The 23,466-nt window shown below is 40.6% G+C and overlaps 1 protein-coding gene across 3 annotated transcripts in view; it reads left to right on the forward strand.

Annotated features, from left to right (window-relative positions):
* Positions 1-792, forward strand: part of NSH3 (inosine-uridine preferring nucleoside hydrolase family protein) — a 92,568-nt gene extending 91,776 nt beyond the window's left edge. For all 3 annotated transcript variants that reach the window (XM_087675015.1, XM_087675014.1, XM_087675016.1), the window contains exon 12: positions 382-792. In XM_087675015.1, coding sequence (XP_087531141.1) covers positions 382-669 — 288 coding nt within the window. In that variant the 3' untranslated portion in view covers positions 670-792. The remainder of the gene's footprint in view (positions 1-381) is intronic.
* Positions 793-23,466: the final 22,674 nt, after the last annotated feature.

Consider the following 23,466-nt stretch of genomic DNA (forward strand, 5'->3'; position numbering starts at 1 on the left):
GGGATCTCATAGTCATTGCCTTTCTTGCCTTATTCCCCATCTAGGGAGAGGGGGACTGGTAACAAGATGTCGTGAAGAATCAGGGAATAGAAGGGGGCCAAGTTACCTTATTGTCTTCTTTCTCTTTTGTGCCTCCGAGCTCCTGAAACCATTCAAATCAAGACATTACCAAAGCTCTTTGAAATCTTGCAAGTTTTTAAACATAGAAAAGCATAGTTTTCATGAAAATGTAGGACTTTTACAACTTTACTTTTTTTGTTCATACATATATTTATTTCTATCTCATAGTTACATTGTTGTGAGAAGATAATTATAAGGCTATAATAACTTCATACATGAACATGCATAATGCTCATAGATTTTTGGCAATTCTTTTTGCAGGCAAAGCTTATGGAGGAGGTTCTTGGAGCAATTGTATTAGTGCACAAACATAAACTCAAGAGGTACTTTAAGGTGAGACCTATTGTAGTTTTGGCAAGTGGTGATATAGCAACAGATGGTTGGACCAAGATAGATCGTGTAAATGGAAAGCCACTACGCTATTTAAGCACAATTGACCCACAATTTGTCAAAAGAGAAATTCTGGGTGCTTTAAATAATCCTTCACAATCTGCTATAGTTGGAAGTTTTTCAGAACAAGTTAGATCATGGACTATGTGCAATGCTTAAAGCTTTACTTTTTCTTACCCAAGGAATGTACAAGGACAAGCAAATGTATAATATGGTCATATCTTGCATACACATCCTTGACCTTGAACCTTTACCTCCCTCCCTCCCTCCCTCCCTCCCTCCCTCTCTCTCTCTCTCTCTAAATTTAATGAAGTTAACTCACTATTCATCATGATTGTACTCTAAGGAAGGTAGATAGGGAGTAGACATGAGATGCATCTAAATAGATTTAATTTCTAGTCAATTTCTACACTACTTGAAACATTGACTTATTGTCTAATGCTTTGTCTCATATGCCAATTTTATCTTTAGTACATTCTCTCTCTCTCTCTCTCTCTCTCTCTCATAGGCCAATTCTGCATTTAGTACATTTTAATCTCTCCGATCTTGACCAAGTAGAACTAGATATATGAGTATCATTCAACCACACAATTAGACATATTCTATCTTATTCTCCCAGAAAGTGAAAGAAAATAAAAAAAGATGCAAGACGAAGTAGAGAAAGGTAGCCAAATGGAAAAACATGAGAAAAATGGCAAAAAGCGCAAGAGGCAAATTTAAAAGTCCAGGGCAAGTGCAAAAGGGAAAAGGCACATCTTAAATATAAAAGCATACCCTAAATCTGTGTAAAAGAGCACCAAGTTCCCTCCTATGTAATTTGTAAATGTAGGTAGGCATGGGTGAAGGAACAATGTAAACATGAAGGGAATAGGGAAAGAGGACCTAGGAAAAAATGGTTGTTCATGTGAAGAAGGGATGGGTGTCCAAAGAGGAGTAGGGCATGTATAAATTAATGTCTAGTGATGATCAACATTGTACATGATTGTCTCATAGGTCGATTTTGGCCTCAATATATATATGTATATGACTTGGATGCATCCCACCTAAAAGAGCTTTTCTCTTTGGTGCCCAAGCTCATTACACACCAAATAGCGAACAACAACCACTTTGCAAGTGTTAACCAATCAAAGTACTTTTTTAAGGGTGGGTTATTCATAGTTCTTTACGCACCATAGAGGACATGACATGTAGTTTACTTGCTAAATAGGTGAACTTCCCGTCCACTTTTGGATGGGGAATCTCCATTGCCAATTCATAAAGTAACGGACATTGGTGCACTTTTTGCATTTGCAATTAATTTTTAAAAATATCATTTTTTATTTTTTTGCAAAATGTGTTCTTTTGGTGTGTAAAGACCATGTCCATGTTTGCAGTCAGTTATTAAAATGTGTCCTTTTGGTGCGTAAATACTTCATGTCCATATTTGCAGCTAGTTTTCAAATTGCTTGTCCAGACTTTAGGCAGGGATCAGATGTTTGTTATTTGGTGGCTATTGAGGTGTAAACAAAGAGTATTAGTACTAGTCCAAGAGGTAATGTAACGTGTATAGGCTTCTTTTGGCATGTTTGCAAGCACAGATGAGGCAAATATAGTCATGGAGTAGCTAGCTTAGGGCATTGGTAGGAAGGTAGGAAGCGGAGAAGCAACTCTCTCTCTCTCTCTCTCTCTCTCTCTCTCTCTCTCTCTCTCTCTCTCTCTTTGTGGCATGGATACATCCCATCTATAAGGGCTCCCCTCTAGGGCTCAAGCTATCAAGGTACAAACAAATAACATTACTAACACAACAAGAGACAATGTGACAAGTATAGGCCTGTTTTTTAGCATGTCGTTTGGAAGCATAGGTGATGCAAATGTAGACATGGGACAAGTATAGGCTTCTTTTTTAGCATGTCCTTTGCAAGCATAGGTGATGCAAATGTAGGCATGGGCATATAGCTCTCTCTCTCTCTCTCTCTCTCTCTCTCTCTCTCTCTCTCTCTCTTGGATGCATCCCACCTAAAAGAGCTTACCGCTTTGGTGCTTAGACCATTGGGGTATAAACGAAGCGCAATAGTACTAATCCGACAAGATGTAATGTAAAAAGTACAAGCTTCTTTTTTGCACGTAGAGAGCTCTCTCTCTCTCTCTCTCTCTCTCTCTCTCTTCCCCCTCTTTGCATATGTGCAGGTTGGGAATAAGTTTGATTGAGTGCTAAGGAAGCAATCAAGGATATTCTCTCTCTCTCTCTCTCTCTCATGGGCTTGGATTCATCCTGCCTAAAAGAGTTTGCTCTTTGGTGCTCGAGCTGTCGAGGTACAAACAAAGAGCAATAATACTAATACAACAAGAGGCAATGTAGGAGGTATATGCTTCTTTTTTGGCATGCCGTTTGCAAGCTTAGGTAACAAAAATGTTGGCGTGGAGTTTTGGGCATGGTTGAGGGCACTAGTAGGTGGGCAGCACACAGAGTATTCTCTCTCTCTCTCTCTCTCATATGTGCAGGCTGGTGACAGTTACAATTGAGCGCTAAGGAAGCAATCAAGATTATAAACTTGGAGCTTGGAGCTTCCCCCCCCCCCCCCCCCTCTCTCTCTCTCTCTCTCTCATCGTCAGGGGGCGAAGGAATGTATGGTCAATGGCAACGACAATGTCAAGCATGCCAAGGGGGGCATGTGGGAGGCACGACCACGTAGGTGCAGCAATGTAGCTGTAGTTGGTGGGAGGATGGCTAACCACAGCGGGAGGAAGGGGGTTGCTAGAAATCGAACATTCGAGCGGCAGGCCGTGACAGAGGCCAGAGGATAGTCTGATGCTTTTGTCAGGAATTCATTGATGGTGCAAGGGCTGATAGTGAAGATGGCAGGGAATCTTGACCATTAAGACCATGTACTATTCAATCTAATCTTGTAGCCTTAGAAATGGGAGCCATTGTCATTGGTTATGATTGGTTGAAAACAATTAGATGTTAATGTTGCTGACACCCCCACTTTTCTCTACACCCACTTCTTCCCAAGCTCCCTCTCCCTCCTCTGCACCACCCTTGTCTCTTCTTGCCACCATCTTCCTAATACACTATACAATTACCCTACCAATTAGCAATCATCATTAGTAGAATTAACCCTAAAAATGATGATAGAGAATAGGAGAGCAAAAGATTGAGAAAGAGAGATGATTTTTCTATAGGAAGTTGAGATGAGAATAATGACGAGAGAGAAAATGAGATTGAAGAGTTGAGAGAAAAAAGATATGAGAGAGAGAGAGCTTCTGTGTATTTTCTAGGTTGGGTTGCACCATGGTGTAGTGGGAGAAGTGTGCGTATTCTTTAGGTTGGGTCGTACCACCTAAAAAGAAAAGCCCAAGCACTATCTCATTCAATGGGATTGGCATGAGCAAGCTTCACAAAACCTTCCCTTACCTTTCCAAGCACCTATGCAAAAGTGGGTGCTAATGGGAGGTTAGTGGGATATGGAATTCAATTGGTTGTGTAAGAGAAAAAGTCAAAATGTGGTTGTACATGCAGGTACCAATTCGATAAAACACATCTATCTTATTGCTTTTTGACACATTTAAGTAAAAGACTTCTCATCTGATGCAAAACCTTGGCTAATTGGTTTTTGGTAGAGCCTCACAACCCTTGCATATGTCAAGCACAACATGGTTCTTACATTGATGAGAAAATGAATAGAGAAGAGGAGAACAATGATGAGAGCAAAGAGAGAGAAAAGATGAGAGAGTGAGGGTTGGGGGGACGGGGTGTGCACGAAGTGTGTGCATATCCTCTTTCAACACCATGAATATCCACACAAATAAACACACACCTATGCATACATGCATGTGCACATACATAAACAAATGAGTGAGACACAAATATATTTAAATATATACGAGGGGCTAAGAGAGCACACATACATACTTAATGAAAACCACATAAATCGGCAAACATTTATAAATTGCATACAAACATGCACTTGACATTAAGATTGCTTTCTTACATGGTGACTTGAATGAGGAAATCTTTGTCAGCTAGCCTCCAAGGTTTATATAGGAGGGTATAGAAAAGAAAGTCTACCATTTGTGGAAAGCCTTGTGTAAGTTGAAGTAGGTAGCATGTGCATGGTACGAATTGGCCTAGGCTTTCAGAACAACCCAATTGATAACACCCTTTACATTAGAAAGGAGGGACATAATCTTCTCATTTTAATCCTATATGTTGATGATATGCTCTTGAGGGTGAGTAGAAAATTTCAAAGTTTAATGTTGATTTACATCAAGCATTTGCTATGACCTTGGCCACTTGCACTACTATCTTGCTATTTAGTTTGATATTGTTGTGGGGGGTGAAATACATAAAAACGCATACGTCCATATAGATAACCACTTGCATATACATACACACAACATGCATAGATGCACAAACATGAACATATAGAGGATATAGGAGAGAGTTCAATCAAACTCATTCATCTCACTGCTCTTTAACACATTGAGTAAAATCTTTTGGCTTATCATCAAATGTGAAACGTTGGCGAATGGTTATTTTGTAAAACCTTATAACACTTGCATATGTGGGCATTACATGGCTCTTACAAAGATAAGAAAATCAACAAGAGCAAAAGAATGATGAGAGAAAGAGAGAGAGAGGCACATGGAGTATGTATGTGTCCTCTTTCAATACCATGAATATTCACATGCATTATCAAGACAAATAAATACACACTTGGAAAACACACACCTACATACACTAACACACACACATATATATGTGTGTAGATAGGCATGCACACACCACACACATGTGCAAACACACACCCCCTATGCATAGATACATGTGCACATAGACATATGGCTAAGGGGTGTGTGTGTGTGTGTGTGTGTGTGTGTGATGAGGGGCTAAGAGAGCACACATACACACTTATGAAAACCAAACAAATGGACATACACTTATAAACCACATATAAACATACATGCACATGTGCAAATATATACATCCACATAGACAAAAACATGCATACACATACACACAACATGCACAAATGCACAAATGTGAAATCAAACACATCTATCTCACTACCTTTTGACAGGCTGAGAAAAATATTGTGGCTTTTTATCCAATGTGAAACCTTGGCTCATGGTTTTTTCATTAAGCCTCACAACCCTTGCATATGTTGAGCACAACATGGCTCTTATAGAGACAAGAAAACCAATGAGAAAAGAGGAGAAGATTGATGAGGAGAGAGAGAGAGAGAGAGAGAGAGAGAGAGAGAGAGAGAGAGAGAGAGAGAGAGAGAGAGAGAGAGAGAGAGAGAGAGAGAGAGAGAGGTATGCACAAAGTGTGTACATGTCCTCTTTGAACACCATGAATATTCACATGCTTTATCCATATAAATAAGCACACACATAAAAGATACACACCTGCATACACAAACACACATATATGTATGCATAGATAGGTATGCACACACCACACATGTATGTGTGAATACTACACACTCCCCATGCACACATGCATATGCACATGTAAAACATATAAGTGAGACGAGAGAGAGAGAGAGAGAGAGAGAGAGAGAGAGAGAGAGAGAGAGAGAGAGAGAGAGCACTCATACACACTTATGAAAATCACACAAATGGACACACCCTTATTACCATACAAATATAGATGCACACATACAGACACACATCGATATAGACAAACACGTACATACATGTGCACACACATACGCACAACATGCACGGACACACAATATTGAACATATATGAGAGGAGAGAGAAAAATGTTGAGTAAGAGAGCACATGCACTTATGTGATCATACACATGGACACACACGCATGTGCACACACACACACACACACACACACACACACACACAAGGACAAAGAAAATGCTCTCTCTCTCTCTCTCTCTCTCTCTCTCTCTCTCTCTCTCTCTCTCACCAACACAAGATGTACCATTAATACCAGCCCCAAAACATTGCACACAACTCTCTGAGATATTGTAGGTTGAACCACTAGAGCTATGTAGAGCTAAGAGGCCTTATCTTGGATCCAAGTGATGTCCACAGATATCAAAGGAGCCAAGCTATCATCTCTCACCATACCCAAATGTTCTCAAGGGGATTCACTTCACTAGATTTTGTCATAGAGGAGTTGATAACCCTCCAAGCATAACTCCATGATAAATCTTATAGATGGCAAAAGAGCCATGCACTCTTCTATACATTAATCCCATCACCACATCAGCTTTTAAGTTACTTTTTATTTTTCTTTTTTAAATCCATAATGAGACATTCCATGGATTAGTTATACTTTACCATTTCAATCTCATAAGTCATTTTGGCCTTTAGTGAACACACACACACACACACACACACACACACACACACACACACACACACACACACACACACACACACACACACACACACACACACACACACACACACACACACACACACACACACACACACACACACACACACACACACACACACACACACACACACACACACACACACACACACACACACACACACACACACACACACACACACACACACACACATGTATATATCCTACTTGTGTCAACTCTTGCTTTATTTTTACATTCCATTTTCACTTGCTTCCATATCTAGTTTCAATGCTCTCTAGTTTTTAGTAGCCTTAGTCTTTTTTCACTTTTACCAATACTTATGGGTAATACGAGTCATCATCATTGTTATCTCATATTGCTTCATCTTTTGACAGGGATTTCTAATCGAAAGCACACTTTTTATCTCTAGATCTTTAATAATAAGTAACTCTACACTAGCTATATAGTAGAAACACAACAACACATCTGTACCTTGATTTGAATGCCAAAACTATGTATAAATGTGATTGAGAAATTAGGAAGGAAATATCCACCTATGGTTGTTGATTCCACATTGGAGTTCATGGATTTTTCTCTTGCAAATATAAGGGCTTTCCCCTAAATTGGATATCAATATTCCAATCTTTAGGTGACCACATAGATAATAGTTGGATCTATTTTTTTGTACCTACATGCAAGGGGAAGGCATTTTTAAGTAGCACATTTACATAATGGGTCCCAATTTCAACACAAAATGGTGGCCCAAGCATGGCTAGTTTCAATACCAAATGGTGGTCATGTGTGGCCAAATACCTTGAGACAAACCATAGAGGGGGGTTGGCACCTTATCAACCTAGCTATACATGTCTATAGAGTGATTACTAGTCCCGCCATGGCTCAAAGGACAATTATGTTAAATACCATGTAGGACTCATGGACCTATTAAATATATATTTGGGGGTTGGCACCTTATCAACCTAGCTATACATGTCTATAGAGTGATTACTAGTCCCCCCATGGCTGAAAGGACAATTATGTTAAATACCATGTAGGACTCATGGACCTATTGAATATATATTTGGTGGCCAATTGTGGTTATATGCTCAAAACCGCATGCATGAAATGCTCTATTTAATGTGATGATTTGTGGCTTGTTTTAAAAGCCCAATCCATATGTTTGCACTCTCTTGTTTCATTTGTGATATTGAAGCTTCTAATAGAAACATATGAAAAGCCTTGCAGTTATTTGTTAGAATTATTTTCAATAATTAATTTTTTTGATTCTCCATATTCTTTGTTCATCTCTTGCTTACTATTTTCCTATACTCTGTTACTTCACTCTTCTTTCATGGTATTAAAGCTTAGGCCCAAAAATAGTAGTAGCCTCATAAGAGTCAGAAAACTGGCATAGCCCCAACCTGCTACTATAAACATAAGTTCTCATGTTTGACTTGCTTCATGGAGAGTGAAGAGAATCTTGATGCACAAACCATATTGCATGGAGGTTTAAGGTGAAGGCTATTTCACATGCTTATGAGTTGTTGTATACAACATAAGGATGGGATATGAAGCTTGTTCCATGACCAAATCTAATATGTTAGTCTAATCGAAACAAAAACTCAGTGCCATTTGACCTATCTACCTTGTCTAAATTTTTCTAATATTGGCTTTTGTGAGCATTGTCTCTTTGGAAAGCAAATGAAGATGTCACATGAGAGAGGTAATAGGAGTAGATGATCAAAATATATTGATTTGGTTCATACTTATTTATGTGGACCAATACCCATGGTTTCATTGGGCAAAGCATTGCACTTTGTCACTTTTATAGATGTTGCTACAAGGAAGATTTGGGCTTATCCTCTTCATAAGAAGAGTGATGTATTTAGATACATTTCAAAAGTTCTTGTCATTTGTAGAGAATCAATCTACCAAGAATCTTAAGTGCTTGAGGGCCGATAATGGTGAAGAGTATACCTCGCATACCTTTATGGACTTTTGTGTATGCCATGGTATCAAGAGAGAGTTGATTGCTCCTGAGAATCTCGCTTAAAATGATGTGATTGAGAAGATAAACATGGCCATTCAAGAAAGGGTTTGTAGTATGCTTTCTACTATTGGCCTCATTAATGGAGTGTGGATTGAAGCTATAAAGATAGGAGTACATTTGATCAACAAGGGAAAATACCAAAGGAGTTATAGTTTGGAAAGAGACATAGTTGTTATCACTTACGTGTTTTTCACTGTGAGGCATTTATGCATGGACCTAGGTATAGACAAATTAAGCTTGATCCTAAGTCCAAGAAATATATTTTTCTTGGCTATGGATAATCAAGTGAAATAGGCTATCGCTTGTGGGATCCTAAATCTAGAAGAGTAATATGCATCCATAATGTCATTTTTAATGAGGATAAGATGCATAAAAATCCTATCAAAATGGTGGAGAACTGTAGAGTGGTATTTCAAGAGGATGGAAGCAAGCATATGAGCAGATTTTACAACTTGTTTCACATAATGCAAGGTTTGGATAGTATTAATCGTAGGATGGAAGGTAGCAGGAGAGCAAGGCAAATCAACAAAGACATGCAAAGGCGGAAGAAAGAAAGACAAGTGCAAATCAAACAAAGGGCACAAGTCATACAAATTTTGGTTAAAGCTTGCAATCATAGAATTAATTGTAATATTATTTTGAAACTCAAGCATAGTGCCGATGCAAGTTGTAATATTTTCTGCTAGGTAGAAAGACCTATATCTCAATAGTAAGGGTGCGGGTACTAGCTTTCATTCACTTTCGTAACTGTCTGTATAATCTTATATATATGCATAAACTGGGAAAGGCCACAAGAGCCAAATAGAAGAGATGGGCACCCAACCTAAGTGGAAGCCTAAACTCTAAACCCCATGTATAAAAACCAGAAAGCGAATGGATAAGCTCATTCTTATAGTGTACAAACTTGAGAGTATGCTTCTTCTTCTTCTTACTTCTATTCTATCTAATTGTGCTCCATCTTGAGAGTGAGGGAGAGTGTGAGGGACTTGAGAGGTGGAGCTTCTTTCTTGCATGCCATCTTCTCTTCTTTCCCTTCTTAGGTGAGAGGCAAATTGGAGGGATCGGGTGGTTTTTCTTCTTCTTCTTCTTTGTATTTCCTCTCTTGGATCTGGTGCTTGCAGATCAAATTGGGAGCTATGGAGTAGAGGTTGCTAATTGAGTACCATTACATGAATCATGGTGCTACCACCAAGCCTTCGCTTCGTGGAGTTAAGAAGAAGGTAAGGTGGTGAGTTCACTACACTCTTGTGGGTTTGTTCGTTCTTGCTTTCGTATGGTTTGGGAGAAGAATGGATAGATTTATGAGTTTGGAGATTGTATAGGGTATGTGAGAGGTATCCATTGCCAAATTGGATGAAGCACTTGAAACAATAAGCGTTCCGTCAAGTCCCTCACACATGCAATTTGGCCGATAAGGCTTTCAAGGTTGTAAAATCGAACGGGACAAGAAATATGTAATTCAAACAAGTGATTTAATCATTTGGAGAAGAGCCATGCCATTGAAAAATCCAATGGGGTGATGAGCCAAAGAACCAAATGATTGGTCGAGTAAATGGGGTTGTGAGGCCACTCGGACGACCCTCCTCCACATACTCGCCACCATAAACTTGGATGCTAGCCATTTGGAGCTTCCACCTATCTTGTATGACTGATATAAGAATTGCTAGATAACTTTTTTAATGAAAGGGTGCTATTTCTATTTGGTCGTAGTCGTCAATCACCACCCCTAACCAACCACCACAACACTCGATCACAACAACATTAGTGTTATCATGTGTAGTGCTTCATGCTCAACCACATGGTTTGGTCTCAAATTGCAATTTTCAAGGTGTCATCAAGTACATTGTCTGCATAGTCATTAAGCCATTCTCCTTGTAGTCGACTCCCCATCTTTGTCGAGACCCTAGACCTTTGGTCATCCTATGTGATCGGCTCCTTACTTGTGATCAAGCTCATGATATCAATTTGAATCCATCATCTTGATCGTGGTAGGTAGCTATTGTAGTCGAATCCATCACAATTGCCATTGAGTCAACTGTTAGATTATCGAGTCCATCCCCTTTGGCTTGTGGTCAAGTTCATCTCATTTGAGTTTATTGGCCCCCATCAATGTGCAACAAGCTAGACAATGCCCCCTTTCCCACACATGGCCAAATAAGGCTATCAATTTGGCCATCTTGAAGTACAGTCGAATGACTAGTTGCCTCTCATAGGCTATTTGGTTGCCTTGGCAAGTAGTTGTGGACATTAGATGAGTCCACACGTCTACACTTAGCATGTTGGTAGTCATTATGATACTCACATGGCCACTGACTGATCAATTATTATATTTAGTTTGTTACACCTACCTACAGCTAGTAAAGATATAATACCAGTCGATTAGTGTAGTTAGTTATGCACTGTTTGACTTAGAAGGCCACTTTCCTTTATGTTGTATCTTATCTATACTTAGTGTACATTGTATTGTGTGTGAAAAAAAAGAAGAAAAAATCAGCAAGAAAACGTTTTAGCCTCCATCTCTCTTCTTGTGTTCTTGAGTGAGCTTCCTCTTGTGTATACAGTGTGTGTTTGGCACAGCAACTTAGGCAAATCTCCCCATTATGACATTCTTGACATGGTATTAGAGCCGCGCCACTAAGAGAGGCTAAATTTGAAGACTAAAGTGAAGGAGAAGAAGCAAGGTTCAAGCAAGCAAGCAACGGGTAAGAAGCTCTCCCATTCTTCCACTCTCTCTCTTGGATAGTGCCTATGGAGACACAAGAAGCAAGGTAGAGCGAAAATCTCAGATTTGCTATGAGATTTTGGGCATCTGAGGTCATTTTCGGCCCCATTTTAGAGCCGCAAGGTTGCGAACAGCAATTTCAGGGTACACTGTGATTTCGGTTGTATTGACCGAAAATGGATGCACATGTTACAGATTGCGAATCTGTAGTTTTTGAGGTGTTTGCAGGAAGCAAACATAAGGTTTATTTGCAAACGGGTTGCAAATTGAGTAGTCAGTGAAAAAGGTTGCTTGGTGTAGTGATGTGCACGTGTTGTGAAAGATTGTAGAAGACTAGCTTGCTATGTTGTATCCTTGTTTGTGATAATGGCAGAGAATAGTGAAAATCCCATTATTGGGAAGCCTGACAAGAACAACTACCCTTCATGGAAGTTGCGTGTGACGAACTTCCTCATTGGAAAGGGCCTTTATGAGTTTGTTTCAGGTGAAGAAAAAGGAGCCAGAGTTGGGTATCCCTCCAACTGTAGATGAATTAAAAGCATGGAAAGAATGGAATGTGAAAGACAAAAAGGTGATGTGATGGTTATCTGCAGTCATTGATAATATGATGTTGGGACATATCAGGAATGCGAAAACTTCACATGTAGCTTGGACAAATATTGAGAGCATGTTTTCAGTAAATACAAAGATACGAAAGATTCAACTCAAGCAAGAGTTGAATGCCTTGAAGAAAGAAAAAATGTATGTCAATGAGTATGTGTTGAAGACGAGGAGCATTGAAGATGCTTTGGCAGTGAGATTGATACAATGCCTGATGATGATGATTTGGTTTCATCCACTTTGAGTGGCCTTAACAATGAGAAGGCATGGAAATCATTTGTTACTTCAGTATATGTACGGAAGTCATTTCCAGATTTTGATGAGTTGATCTCTCTCATGATTACTGAAGAGATCAATATGTAGGGTGACTCATCTAAAAAAAATGGTGAATAGGTTCAAGCATTTTACTCAAGTTCAGGAAGGCGATGTGGTAGATCCTCTTCGAGAGGCCGTGGTATGGGACGTGCTGGCGATAACCAACAAAACAGGTTCAATCAGCAATTTGGTGAATGCAGGTTTCAGGAGGCCGAGGAAACTTAGAGGCAGGGGGAGCTCTAGATAAAGAGGTGGATGGCAGAATAGAGGTTCTGGAAATCTACTATTATTTGCCATTATTGTGGCAAAACAAGCCATATTGCAGTCCATTGCTATGCTAAGAAGGATGATATTCGCAGTGGTAAATTGCAGCAAGGAAACTATGCATCGTCTTCACGACAGAATGAAGACAAAAATGAGCATCTGTTTGTTAGGTAGCATATGATGAATGCAGTTACATGAAAGGGGACACATGGTGATGTATGGTATGTCGATTCAGGTGCATCTAATCATATGACCAGTCATGTTGAATGGTTTGGAGAGATGCATGACTTACAAAATCCAGGTTATGTGCAGACGAGTGATGATTCCTGCCACCCAATTTCACACATTGGAAAGGTTCCCTTGTCCTTGTATGATGGCCAGACAAAGAGTCTGACAGATGTATTACATGTGCCATCAATCACAAAGAATCTAATGTCTGTTGGCCAAATGCTAGAGAAGGGGTTGTAGGTCAGATTCAATGCAAAAGGTTGTTTTGTAGAAGACTTTAATGATAAGTGCAGGTTGGTCGCAAAAGGAAGTAGAGTTGGCCGAATGTTCACTTTAGATGCTGCAATGGATGCTGCTATGTATGCTAAAGGAAAAGGATTAGTTGCAGATATTGAAATATGGCATAAACGTATTGGACATGCAAATGTGCAAAGGCTGAAATTAATGCAGTCCAGAGAATTGGTTACAGGGTTGCTTTTTTTTAGAGTTGCAGAATTTCATAAAGTCTATGAAGCATTTCAGTTTGGTAAGCAGACAAGACAGCCCTTCTTGCATGACAGAGAAGTGAGTAGAAAAATACTTGATGTAGTGCATACAGATGTTTGGGGGCCTACACAGAATGTATCTCTTGGTGGCAGCAAATACTTTGTCACATTTATTGATGACTATTAAAGGAAGTTATGGGTATACTTCATGAAGGAAAAGAGTGATGCGTTATACTTCATGAAGGAAAAGAGTGATGCGTTTGAGCACTTCAAATCTTTTAAGGCAGTTGTTGAAACAGAAACAGGCTTAAAAGTAAAGTGCTTGAGATCAGATGGAGGGGGAGAGTATCTCTCTAATGAGTTTACTGGCTTCTTGAGGACTCATGGGATAAAGAGGCAATTTACTTGCAGATATACCCCACAACAAAATGGGGTTGCAGAAAGAAAAAATAGGCATATTGCAGAAGTTGCACGGGCATTAATGGCTGAAAAGAATATGCCTAAACATTTTTGGTGTGAGGCTGTCCATACTGTTGTCTGCATTATGAACAGAACTCCCATAGCTATAGTTCATGGGATGACTCCTGAAGAATGCTTTGTTGGCAAGAAGCCCGATGTATCAGACTTGAAGGTATTTGGATGTGTTGCATATGTTCATGTGCCAGATGAGCTACGGAAGAAGTTTGATCCAAAGGCTGAAAAATGTATTTTAATTGGGTACTCTTTAGAGCAGAAAGGGTATCGTTGTTATAACCCTGTCACATGTGAGTTCAGAGTGAGCATTTATCTTCGATGAGATAGGCAGCTGTGGTATGCACCTGTTGGTGATGTATTAGATTATGAAAATGATTAGGACAATTATGTGCAGAAAGAAAAACAAGAATCATGGAGTCTTAGTGGACCAGAAACATCATCTGGTACTATATCTACAATGAGCCCTTGGTCTGGGAGACTAAGTAGCCCCACATCTTCAGGTGGATCTATAAGTGTTGTAGGGAAGGACAAAGGAAAGAACAAAGTGCTGGATAGTAATGATGCATCTACGAGTCATTTGGGATTTGACAGAGATTCTAGTGGTTCAGAGAGTTTGGATGATGAGCTTGGTATTCCTTCAGTCAGGACACCAGGTGTACAGAGAGCTCATAGTAATGTAAAGGCTCCATTGAGTGATCCGGTGGTACGTAGATCTAGCAAGGTCAGATGCCCTATTAAAAGATTTGGTTTTGAAGATTATGCAACTCACCATTATGCTTATATGGTGAAACTAGTTGAGGATGTTGAGCCCATTTGTTTTGAGAATGCTGTTGTTCATACTCATTGGGATGCAGCAATGGATGAGGAGATGGCTGCATTAGAAGCCAATAAGACTTGGGATTTGGTACCCTTACCTAAGGGTAAGAAAGCTATTGGATATAAGTGGGTTTACAAAGTCAAGAATAATGCAAATGGTTCAGTTAGTAGGTATAAGGCTAGGTTGGTTGCAAAAGGCTATGCCCAAACATATGGCATTTATTATGAAGAGACATTGAGTCGAGTTGCTAGGATGACAATTGTTAGATGCGTGATTGTCGTGGCAATAGCCAAAGGTTGGGGTTTGCAGCAAATGGATGTTAAGAATGCCTTCTTGCATGGTGAATTGCAAGAAGAAGTGTATATGGAGCAGCCAGCAAGTTATGAAGATTTCGAGCATCCCACATATGTGTGCAGGTTAAAGAAGGCACTCTATGGGCTGAAACAAGCACCTAGAGCATGGTTTGACAAGATTGGAGAGTATCTTGTCAATATTGTATTTTCTATTTCTGATGTTGATCACTCACTTTATGTGAGAAAGGGAGATACAGGTTTGGTCATCATAGACATCTATGTGGATGACTTGATTATTATAGCTGACAATGACAATGGGATTGCTGAAGTTAAGGACTACTTGAAGAAGAAGTTTGAGATGAAAGATTTGGGTGAGCTGAGATACTTTCTTGGTATTGAGGTTATTAGATGTGATGATGGTATATGGCTATCCAAAGGCAGTATGGCTTGGATATGTTATCCAAGTATGGTATGACATCATGTAAGCCTCTTTCAGTACCATTGGAGCAAAATGTAAAGTTGAGTGCTGACGTTGGGGATGAGATAGAAGACCTTACTATGTTCAGGAGGATAGTAGGGAGTTTGATTTATATGACTATCACAAGGCCAGACTTGAGCTATGTTGTTGGTCTTGTCAGTCAATTTATGCAGATGCCTAGAAAGCCTCATTTGGATGCAGTTAGACGTATATTGAGGTATGTGAAGTCCACTTTACATTATGGACTTTTTTATGAGGCAGGTAAGGACGTACAGGTCTTTGGATACACAGATGCAGATTGGGCTGGTAGCATGTCAGACAGAAGATCTACTAGTGGATTCATGTTTTTCTTTGATAGTGCAGCAATTACATGGAGCAGCAAAATGTCGAGATATCGAGCTCCACTCGTGATACGCCAGGGTGACCGTTGTGTATTTATGTCACCGACTTGTCAGTTGCAGACGCGGTTGGTACACCGCCCATGAATAATAGCTACATGATAGCTATCCTTATCTATTCTAGTTCATGGCTCAGTTAGTATGCCACCTTAGTTAGTTGAGTTTGGTTTGAGACCCATATATAGGGTTCTTCTATTTCTTTGTACTTGAGTTCTTTTGGCTTACACAACTAAGAAGAGGAAAACTGTTTTCAGCCTCCACCCTTGTGTATCTTCCCCCATTGTGCAAGCAAGAAAGCTTCAAGCGAGACTCCTTCCTTCTCTCCCACAATCTTGACATGGTATCAGAGCCTTGTTCGTGGTAAGGAGCTCAAGAAAGCAAGCCAAGCTCGCGGTGGTCTGGTAAGAGGAGCAGTGTTGCTTTCATTTTCTGTTTTGGGAGCAGATCTCTGCAGGTAGCACAGCCAGAAAGTGCAGGAGTGCATTGTCTCAGGTTGAGACGCCCTTCGCGGTGAAGCAAGAGGGCAATATATGCTGCGGGTGAGAGCTTTAGCTCTCGGCGACCCTGTTTTTTTGATTTGAGGCCATTTCGGGGCCTGTTTTGGAGGCGGAAGTTTTCTGCACGCACTCAGGAAAAAGCCCTGTTTTATGCTGTGCAACCACTGTTCTACAGGTCAGTGAAAAGTTACTATAGAAATCGCATTGTATGCTTGTGCGCAGAGACATTGGGAGTTACAGAATCATCCCTGTTGCTTGTTGATGCAAAATCGTCACTAGGAAGTGACTGTGTGGTCAAATACCACTTTCGCCAGTTTTGCAGATTTGCCCTTGTGAGGGTGAAGCTGAGTTTTTGCAGTGACAGAATTTTTCGCAGTGTTCTGTAATGGCGTCTGATTCTCTTTCACAGATTGTAACTGAAAAGCTTGACAAGAACAACTTCCAGGCATGGAAGTTTAGAATGACGAATTCCCTTATGGGAAAAGGATATTGGGAATTTGTTGCAGGAAATGAAGAAGAACCAGTTCTTCCTGATGTTCCCAATCAACAGCAAATGCAGGCATTCAAAGCATGGCATGAGAGAGCCAAGAAAGTTATGTACTGGCTGTCTATCAGCATTTCAGACTCTATGATTGTGCATATTCAGGATGCAAGTACGCCAAAGGAGGCATGGGATACTCTGTCAAAGATGTATAGCACAAATACGCAAGCCAGGAAAATGCAGCTCAAGCAAGAGTTGCACAATGTGCAAAGAGAAAATATGAGCATCAATGACTACCACATGAAGGTGAAGAAGATTGCAGATGCACTTGCTTCCATTGGGTCGCCGGTGGAAGATGATGATTTAGTTCCTGTGACCTTGAATGGTCTAGGAAAGGATTATGCACAGTTTCGGACATCCATTTTAGTTCGTGAAAGATTTCCTGATTTTGAGGAGTTGATTGCTCTTCTAATTTCTCAGGAGCAGAGAAATGGTGGTGCATCTTCTTCAGGAGGAACTTCAAAAGAAGCTGTCTTCTACTCAAATGCTGGAAGAGGTAGAGGCAGAGGTAGAGGAGGCCGATTTGGAGGCCGTGGTAGAAATCAGAATATGCAGCAAACTCAAGAAAACCAGTCCTATGGAGGAGGATGTGGTAACTCTAGAGGCAAGGGGAGCCAAAGAGGTCGTGGTGGATGGCAAAGAGGTCAAAATGCAAACAGTAATGTTGAATGCTACTACTGTGGTAAAATGGGTCATATGGCTAAAGACTGCTATAAAAAGCAGAATGACATCATGAATGGAAAACTGCAACAAGGGAATTATGCATCTTCTAGCAGACAGGGTGATGACAGAAATGAGCATTTGTTCATGGTGCAGCACATGAACAATTATGTGACAAGTGCAGAAGAAAGCAATGATGTATGGTATGTTGACTCAGGTGCATCAAACCACATGACAGGTCATGCAGAATGGATGGAGGATGCAAGAAAAATGGAAAAACCAGGATTTGTGGAGACTGGTGATGATACTGCACATCCTATTGTGCAGATTGGAAAAATTCCCTTGTCTATGCAGGATGGGAAAAAGAAATACCTGTCCGATGTATTTCATGTCCCGAATATCACCAAGAATCTGGTTTCTGTTGGTCAAATGGTTGAGCAGGGCTTGCAGGTCAGATTTAATCCTCATGGATGCTTTGTTGAGGATATGAAAAATAAAGGTCGCTTGATAGCAAAAGGAAAGAAGAAGGGCAGAATGTTTACATTGGATGCAGACATGTCTGAATTGAGTGCAACAATGTTTGCACATGGGACCGGTGTAGTTGCAGATATTGATATCTGGCATAAACGCATTGGCCATGTTAATGTACAGCGACTTAAATCAATGCAGGCCCAAAATATTGTTGCAGGTTTGCCTAAATTCAAGGTTGCAGAAATGCATAAGGTATGTGAAGCCTGTCAGTTTGGAAAACAGGCAAGGAAACCATTTCCTAGAAATGTTCAAGAGAGTAAGAAGCCATTGGAATTAATCCACTCTGATGTGTGGACTACTAAAGCTGCATCTCTTGGAGGCTGTCATTATTTTGTCAGTTTTATTGATGACTATAGCAGAAAAGTTTGGGTGTATTTTATGAAAAAGAAAAGTGAAGTTTTTGGGCATTTCAAAACTCTTAAAGCTATGGTTGAAAAAGAAACAGGCCTGTAAGTAAAATGCCTAAGGTCAGATGGAGGGGGAGAGTACCTCTTAAATGAGTTTGCAAGGTTCCTACAGGAGCATGGCATAAAGCAACAATATTCATGCAGTCATACCCCACAGCAAAATGGAATTGCAGAAAGAAAAAACAGACATATTGGAGAGGTATCTCGTGCCATGCTCAATGAAAAAGACTTGCCAGATTTTTATTGGGCTGAAGCAGTTGCTACAGCAGTCTACATAATGAACAGGACTCCCACTGCAGCAATACATGGAATGACTCCAGAGGAGAGGTATACTGGTAGGAAACCAGATATTTCTCATTTGAAAATTTTTGGTTGCATTGCCTATGTACATGTGCCAGATGAGTTGAGATCCAAGTTGGATCCAAAAGCTGAGAAGTGCATCTTTATTGGTTACTCTCTACAGCAAAAAGGGTATAGATGCTATAACCCTTCTACTCGTAAGTTTACAATGAGCAGAGATGTTGTTTTTGATGAGATGAGTAGCTAGTATAAACCAGTAAATGTGATTGATGATGTAGATGCACAAAATGGTAATGCTGCACAAAATTCACAACAGCAGTCACAAAATATTAGTGGACCTGGAGCGTCCTCTAGTAGTGGTTCACATTCTTCGCCATGGACAGGCAGATTGAGATCAGGAGAATCTTCTCAAAGTAATGCAGATAGTGGTATGCAGGTATCACGAAAAGGAAAAGAGAAGGTTGATCAGCCCATGTTTGATGTGAATGCAGGTCACTCTTATGTGGATGGTGAATCTAGTGGCTCAGAACAGAGCATTGATGATGAGTTGGGTATTCCTTCTATTGTTATACCTGGAGTAAGGAAGACCAGGGATGTTTAGAGAGCACCTGGGAGTGAACCTACTTTGCGCAGGTCTACGAGAGCTAGGTATCCTGTGGATAGGCTGAAATATGATGGATTTACAGCCATTCACTATGCATATATGGTCAAAGTGATACAGGAACCAGAACCCACTTCTTTTGAGGAAGCCATGGGAAAAGAAAAATGGGAGAAAGCCATGGATGAAGAAATGGATGCCTTGGAAGCAAATGCTACATGGGAATTGGTACCTTTGCCTAAAGTTAAAAATGCAATTGGCTGTAAGTGGGTTTATAAGGTGAAGCACAATGCAGATGGTTCTGTGAACAGATACAAGGCAAGATTAGTAGTCAAGGGGTATGCACAAACATATGGCATTGACTATGAAGAAACATTCAGTCCGGTTGCAAGGATGGCAACCGTAAGAGCAGTCATTGCTATGGCTGCATCAAAGGGATGGTCTTTACATTAGATGGATGTAAAGAATGCCTTCTTGCATGGTGATTTGCAAGAAGAGGTCTATATGGAGCAGCCACCAGGTTATGTGCATGCTATTCATCCTGAGTTTGTTTGCAGGTTGAAGAAAGCCTTGTATGGCTTGAAGCAAGCACCTAGAGCATGGTCTGACAAGATAGGACAGTATCTTGTCACTATTGGCTTGCAGATTTCCAAGGCAGATTTCTCACTTTATGTGAGAAAAACAGAGAAAGGTATTATGCTACTTGTCATTTATGTTGATGATTTGATTATGACAGGTGACAGTGATGAAGATATCCTTCATGTGAAAATGCTATTGAAGCAGAAGTTTGAGATGAAGGATTTGGGAGAGCTGCGTTATTTCTTGGGCATTGAGGTGATTAGATCACCAAGTGGGATACAGCTCTTGCAGAGGCAGTATGGATTGGACATGCTGTCCAAATATGGAATGACAGGCTGTAAGCCTATTTCAGTTCCTTTGGAGCAGAATGTGAAGCTGAGCACAGATGCAGGTGAGCTTCTAGAAGATCTTACTATGTACAGACGCATAGTAGGAAGTTTGATTTATATGACTATTACCAGGCCAGATTTGAGCTATGCTGTTGGATTGGTAAGTCAGTTTATGCAGGCTCCAAGGAAACCACATTTGGATGCGGCTAGACGCATACTCAGGTATGTGAAGTCCACATTGCAGTATGGACTATTTTATGAGACTGGGGTTCAGATACAGTTGCATGGATACACTGATGCTGATTGGGCTGGTAGTATTTCTGATAGACGATCTACCAATGGATATGTGTTCTCTTTTGGAAGTGCTGCAGTCACTTGGAGCAACACGAAACAGCCTACAGTTGCCTTGTCGAGCACAGAGGCTGAGTACAGGGGTGCAGCAATGGCTGCATGTGAGGTAGCTTGGTTGCATAAGCTACTTTATGATATGCATCAGTCTACAGATGGGCCAGTTGTCATTTATTGTGACAACATGAGTAGTATACACTTGGCAAATAACCCAGTCTATCATGCTAGAACAAAGCACATTGAGGTGCATTATCACTATGTGCGAGAGAGGGTTTTACTAGGTCTTATTGATCTAGTTTATGTTAGTATAGAGGATTAGGTAGCTGACATATTCACGAAGGCATTGGGCGCAGAGAAGCTGCGCAAGTTCAGAGACCTGCTTGGTGTGCAGGAATTGGGATTGAGCTCGAGGGGGAGTGTTGAGATATCGAGCTCCACTCGTGATACGCCAGGGTGACCGTTGTGTATTTATGTCACCGACTTGTCAGTTGCAGACGCGGTTGGTACACCGCCCATGAATAATAGCTACATGATAGCTATCCTTATCTATTCTAGTTCGTGGCTCAGTTAGTATGCCACCTTAGTTAGTTGAGTTTGGTTTGAGACCCATATATAGGGTTCTTCTATTTCTTTGTACTTGAGTTCTTTTGGCTTACACAACTAAGAAGAGGAAAACTGTTTTCAGCCTCCACCCTTGTGTGTCTTCCCCCATTGTGCAAGCAAGAAAGCTTCAAGTGAGACTCCTTCCTTCTCTCCCACAATCTTGACACAAAAAGCAACCTATAGTTGCTTTATCCAGAGGCTGAGTATAGAGATGCTGCTATGGCAGCATGTGAGGTGGTATGGCTGCAAAAGTTATTAGGTGATTTGGATGTGCAGGGAGATGGTCCAGTTATCATTCATTGTGACAACATGAGCAACATATATTTAGCTAGTAATCCAGTGTTCCATGCTAGGACAAAACACATTGAGGTGCACTACCACTTTGTGAGAAAGAAGGTACTTGCAAGAGAGATTGACTTGGTATATGTCAGCACACAGGATCAGATAGCTGACATTTTCACAAAGGCATTTGGTGCAGAGAAGCTTGGAAAGTTTCGAAGCTTACTTGGAGTTGCAGAGATAGACTTGAGCTTGAGGGGGAGTGTTGAGATGGCAAGCTCAACACGTGTGGACATTGATGGACCGCCTGGCTAGATGAGTCAGCACATCTACACTTAGCACGTTGGTGGTCATTTTGATACTCACATGGCCACTGACTTATCACTTATTGTATTTAGTTTGTTACACCTACCTACAATTGGTAAAGATATAACGCTAGTTGATTAGTGTAGTCGGTTATGCATTGTTTGACTTAGAAGGCCACTTTCCTTTATGTTGTATCTTATCTATACTTTATGTATATTGTATTGTGTGTGAAAAAAAAGAAGAAAAAATTAGCAATAAAACATTTTGGCCTCCATCTCTCTTCTTGTTTTCTTGAGTGAGCTTCCTCTTGTGTATACAATGTGTGTTTGGCACAGCAGCTCAGGCAAATCCCCCCATTATGTGATTCTTGACAAAGCCCATGAAGCAAGGGTAAGGAGGGTGATTGTTAACCCTCAAACGAACAAGGTGGAAAATCTGAAAAATCTAAAGAAGAAGACAAGGCTAAGGCAAAAGTGAAATGGAAGATGAAGATGCGCCAAATAAGAATCCGAAAACACAAGAAGTGCAAAATAGTCCCAAATCAAGGAGAAAGACGCACAAGAAAAAGCACAAGTCAATATTTTTGTAAAAGAGCCCAAGGTGCACCAGGATTTATTTTAAGAGCTTCGGACTCTCACCCAGGGACTCTCACCCGTGCAAATTGTAAAAGTAGATGGGCGATGGAAAGGAAGCTAGAAAGGTAGAAGGACAATGGGAAAAAGTGCCTAGAGGCCACGGTAGGCCATGTAAAAAAGGGGATAAGAGGATGAGGGGATGACCGTCCAAAAGGGATTTAGGATTTTGTATATAAAGTTGAAAAGTGAATGAGAAGCTCATTCTTGTATGTGGCCAAAAGTATCTCTCCTCCTCCTCCTCCTCCTCTTCTTCTTCTTCTTCTTCTTCTTCTTCTTCTTCTTTTTCTTGCTTTCTTGAGCTTGTGCTTGAGAGAGGGAGTGTGAGAGTGTGAGGGAGTGAGCATGTGAGGGTGAGGGACCATGGTAGAGAAGCTCTCCACTCTTCTTCTCTTCTCTTCTCTTCCCTTCTCTTCTCTTGCTCGCGGCAATGGAGCTTGGAGTGTGGAGCTTGAGGATGGAGCTCGCTTGAAGCTTGCACTTGGATCGTGGAGCTACCAGAGTGTTCGGGAGAGGAGGCAACTCGATCGGGCATGGAGGTAAGCTCACTATACTCGTAGAGATGGATAGCGTGTCAACTATGTTAGAGGTAGCCATTAGTGTGCTTGGCTTGGAACACTTGAACAATAAGTGAACCGTGGGTCTTGGCGGTTGATTGTCTCTGCATTTTGATTCCGTTGACCAATGGATTCAAGCCTTGAGTGCTTGCACACTTCAAATCGAGCATTGAAGTAGGGTTTTTCCCAAACCAATGCTTGGGGTAGATAGGTACGAAGTGAGGGAGTTTGAAGAGGTATTTGATCTTCTTAGCAAGTAGGTTTTTGATTTTTTAGATTTGGAAAAGTGTGTTGGACTAGTGTAGGTATTTTTTGTGTGATTTGGATGCATTAGGGTAGGAAA

This window comes from Lygodium microphyllum, chromosome 3 (genome assembly GCF_053477565.2).
Source record: "Lygodium microphyllum isolate KBCC chromosome 3, Lygodium_microphyllum_v1.1.10, whole genome shotgun sequence".
NCBI lineage: Eukaryota > Viridiplantae > Streptophyta > Polypodiopsida > Schizaeales > Lygodiaceae > Lygodium > Lygodium microphyllum.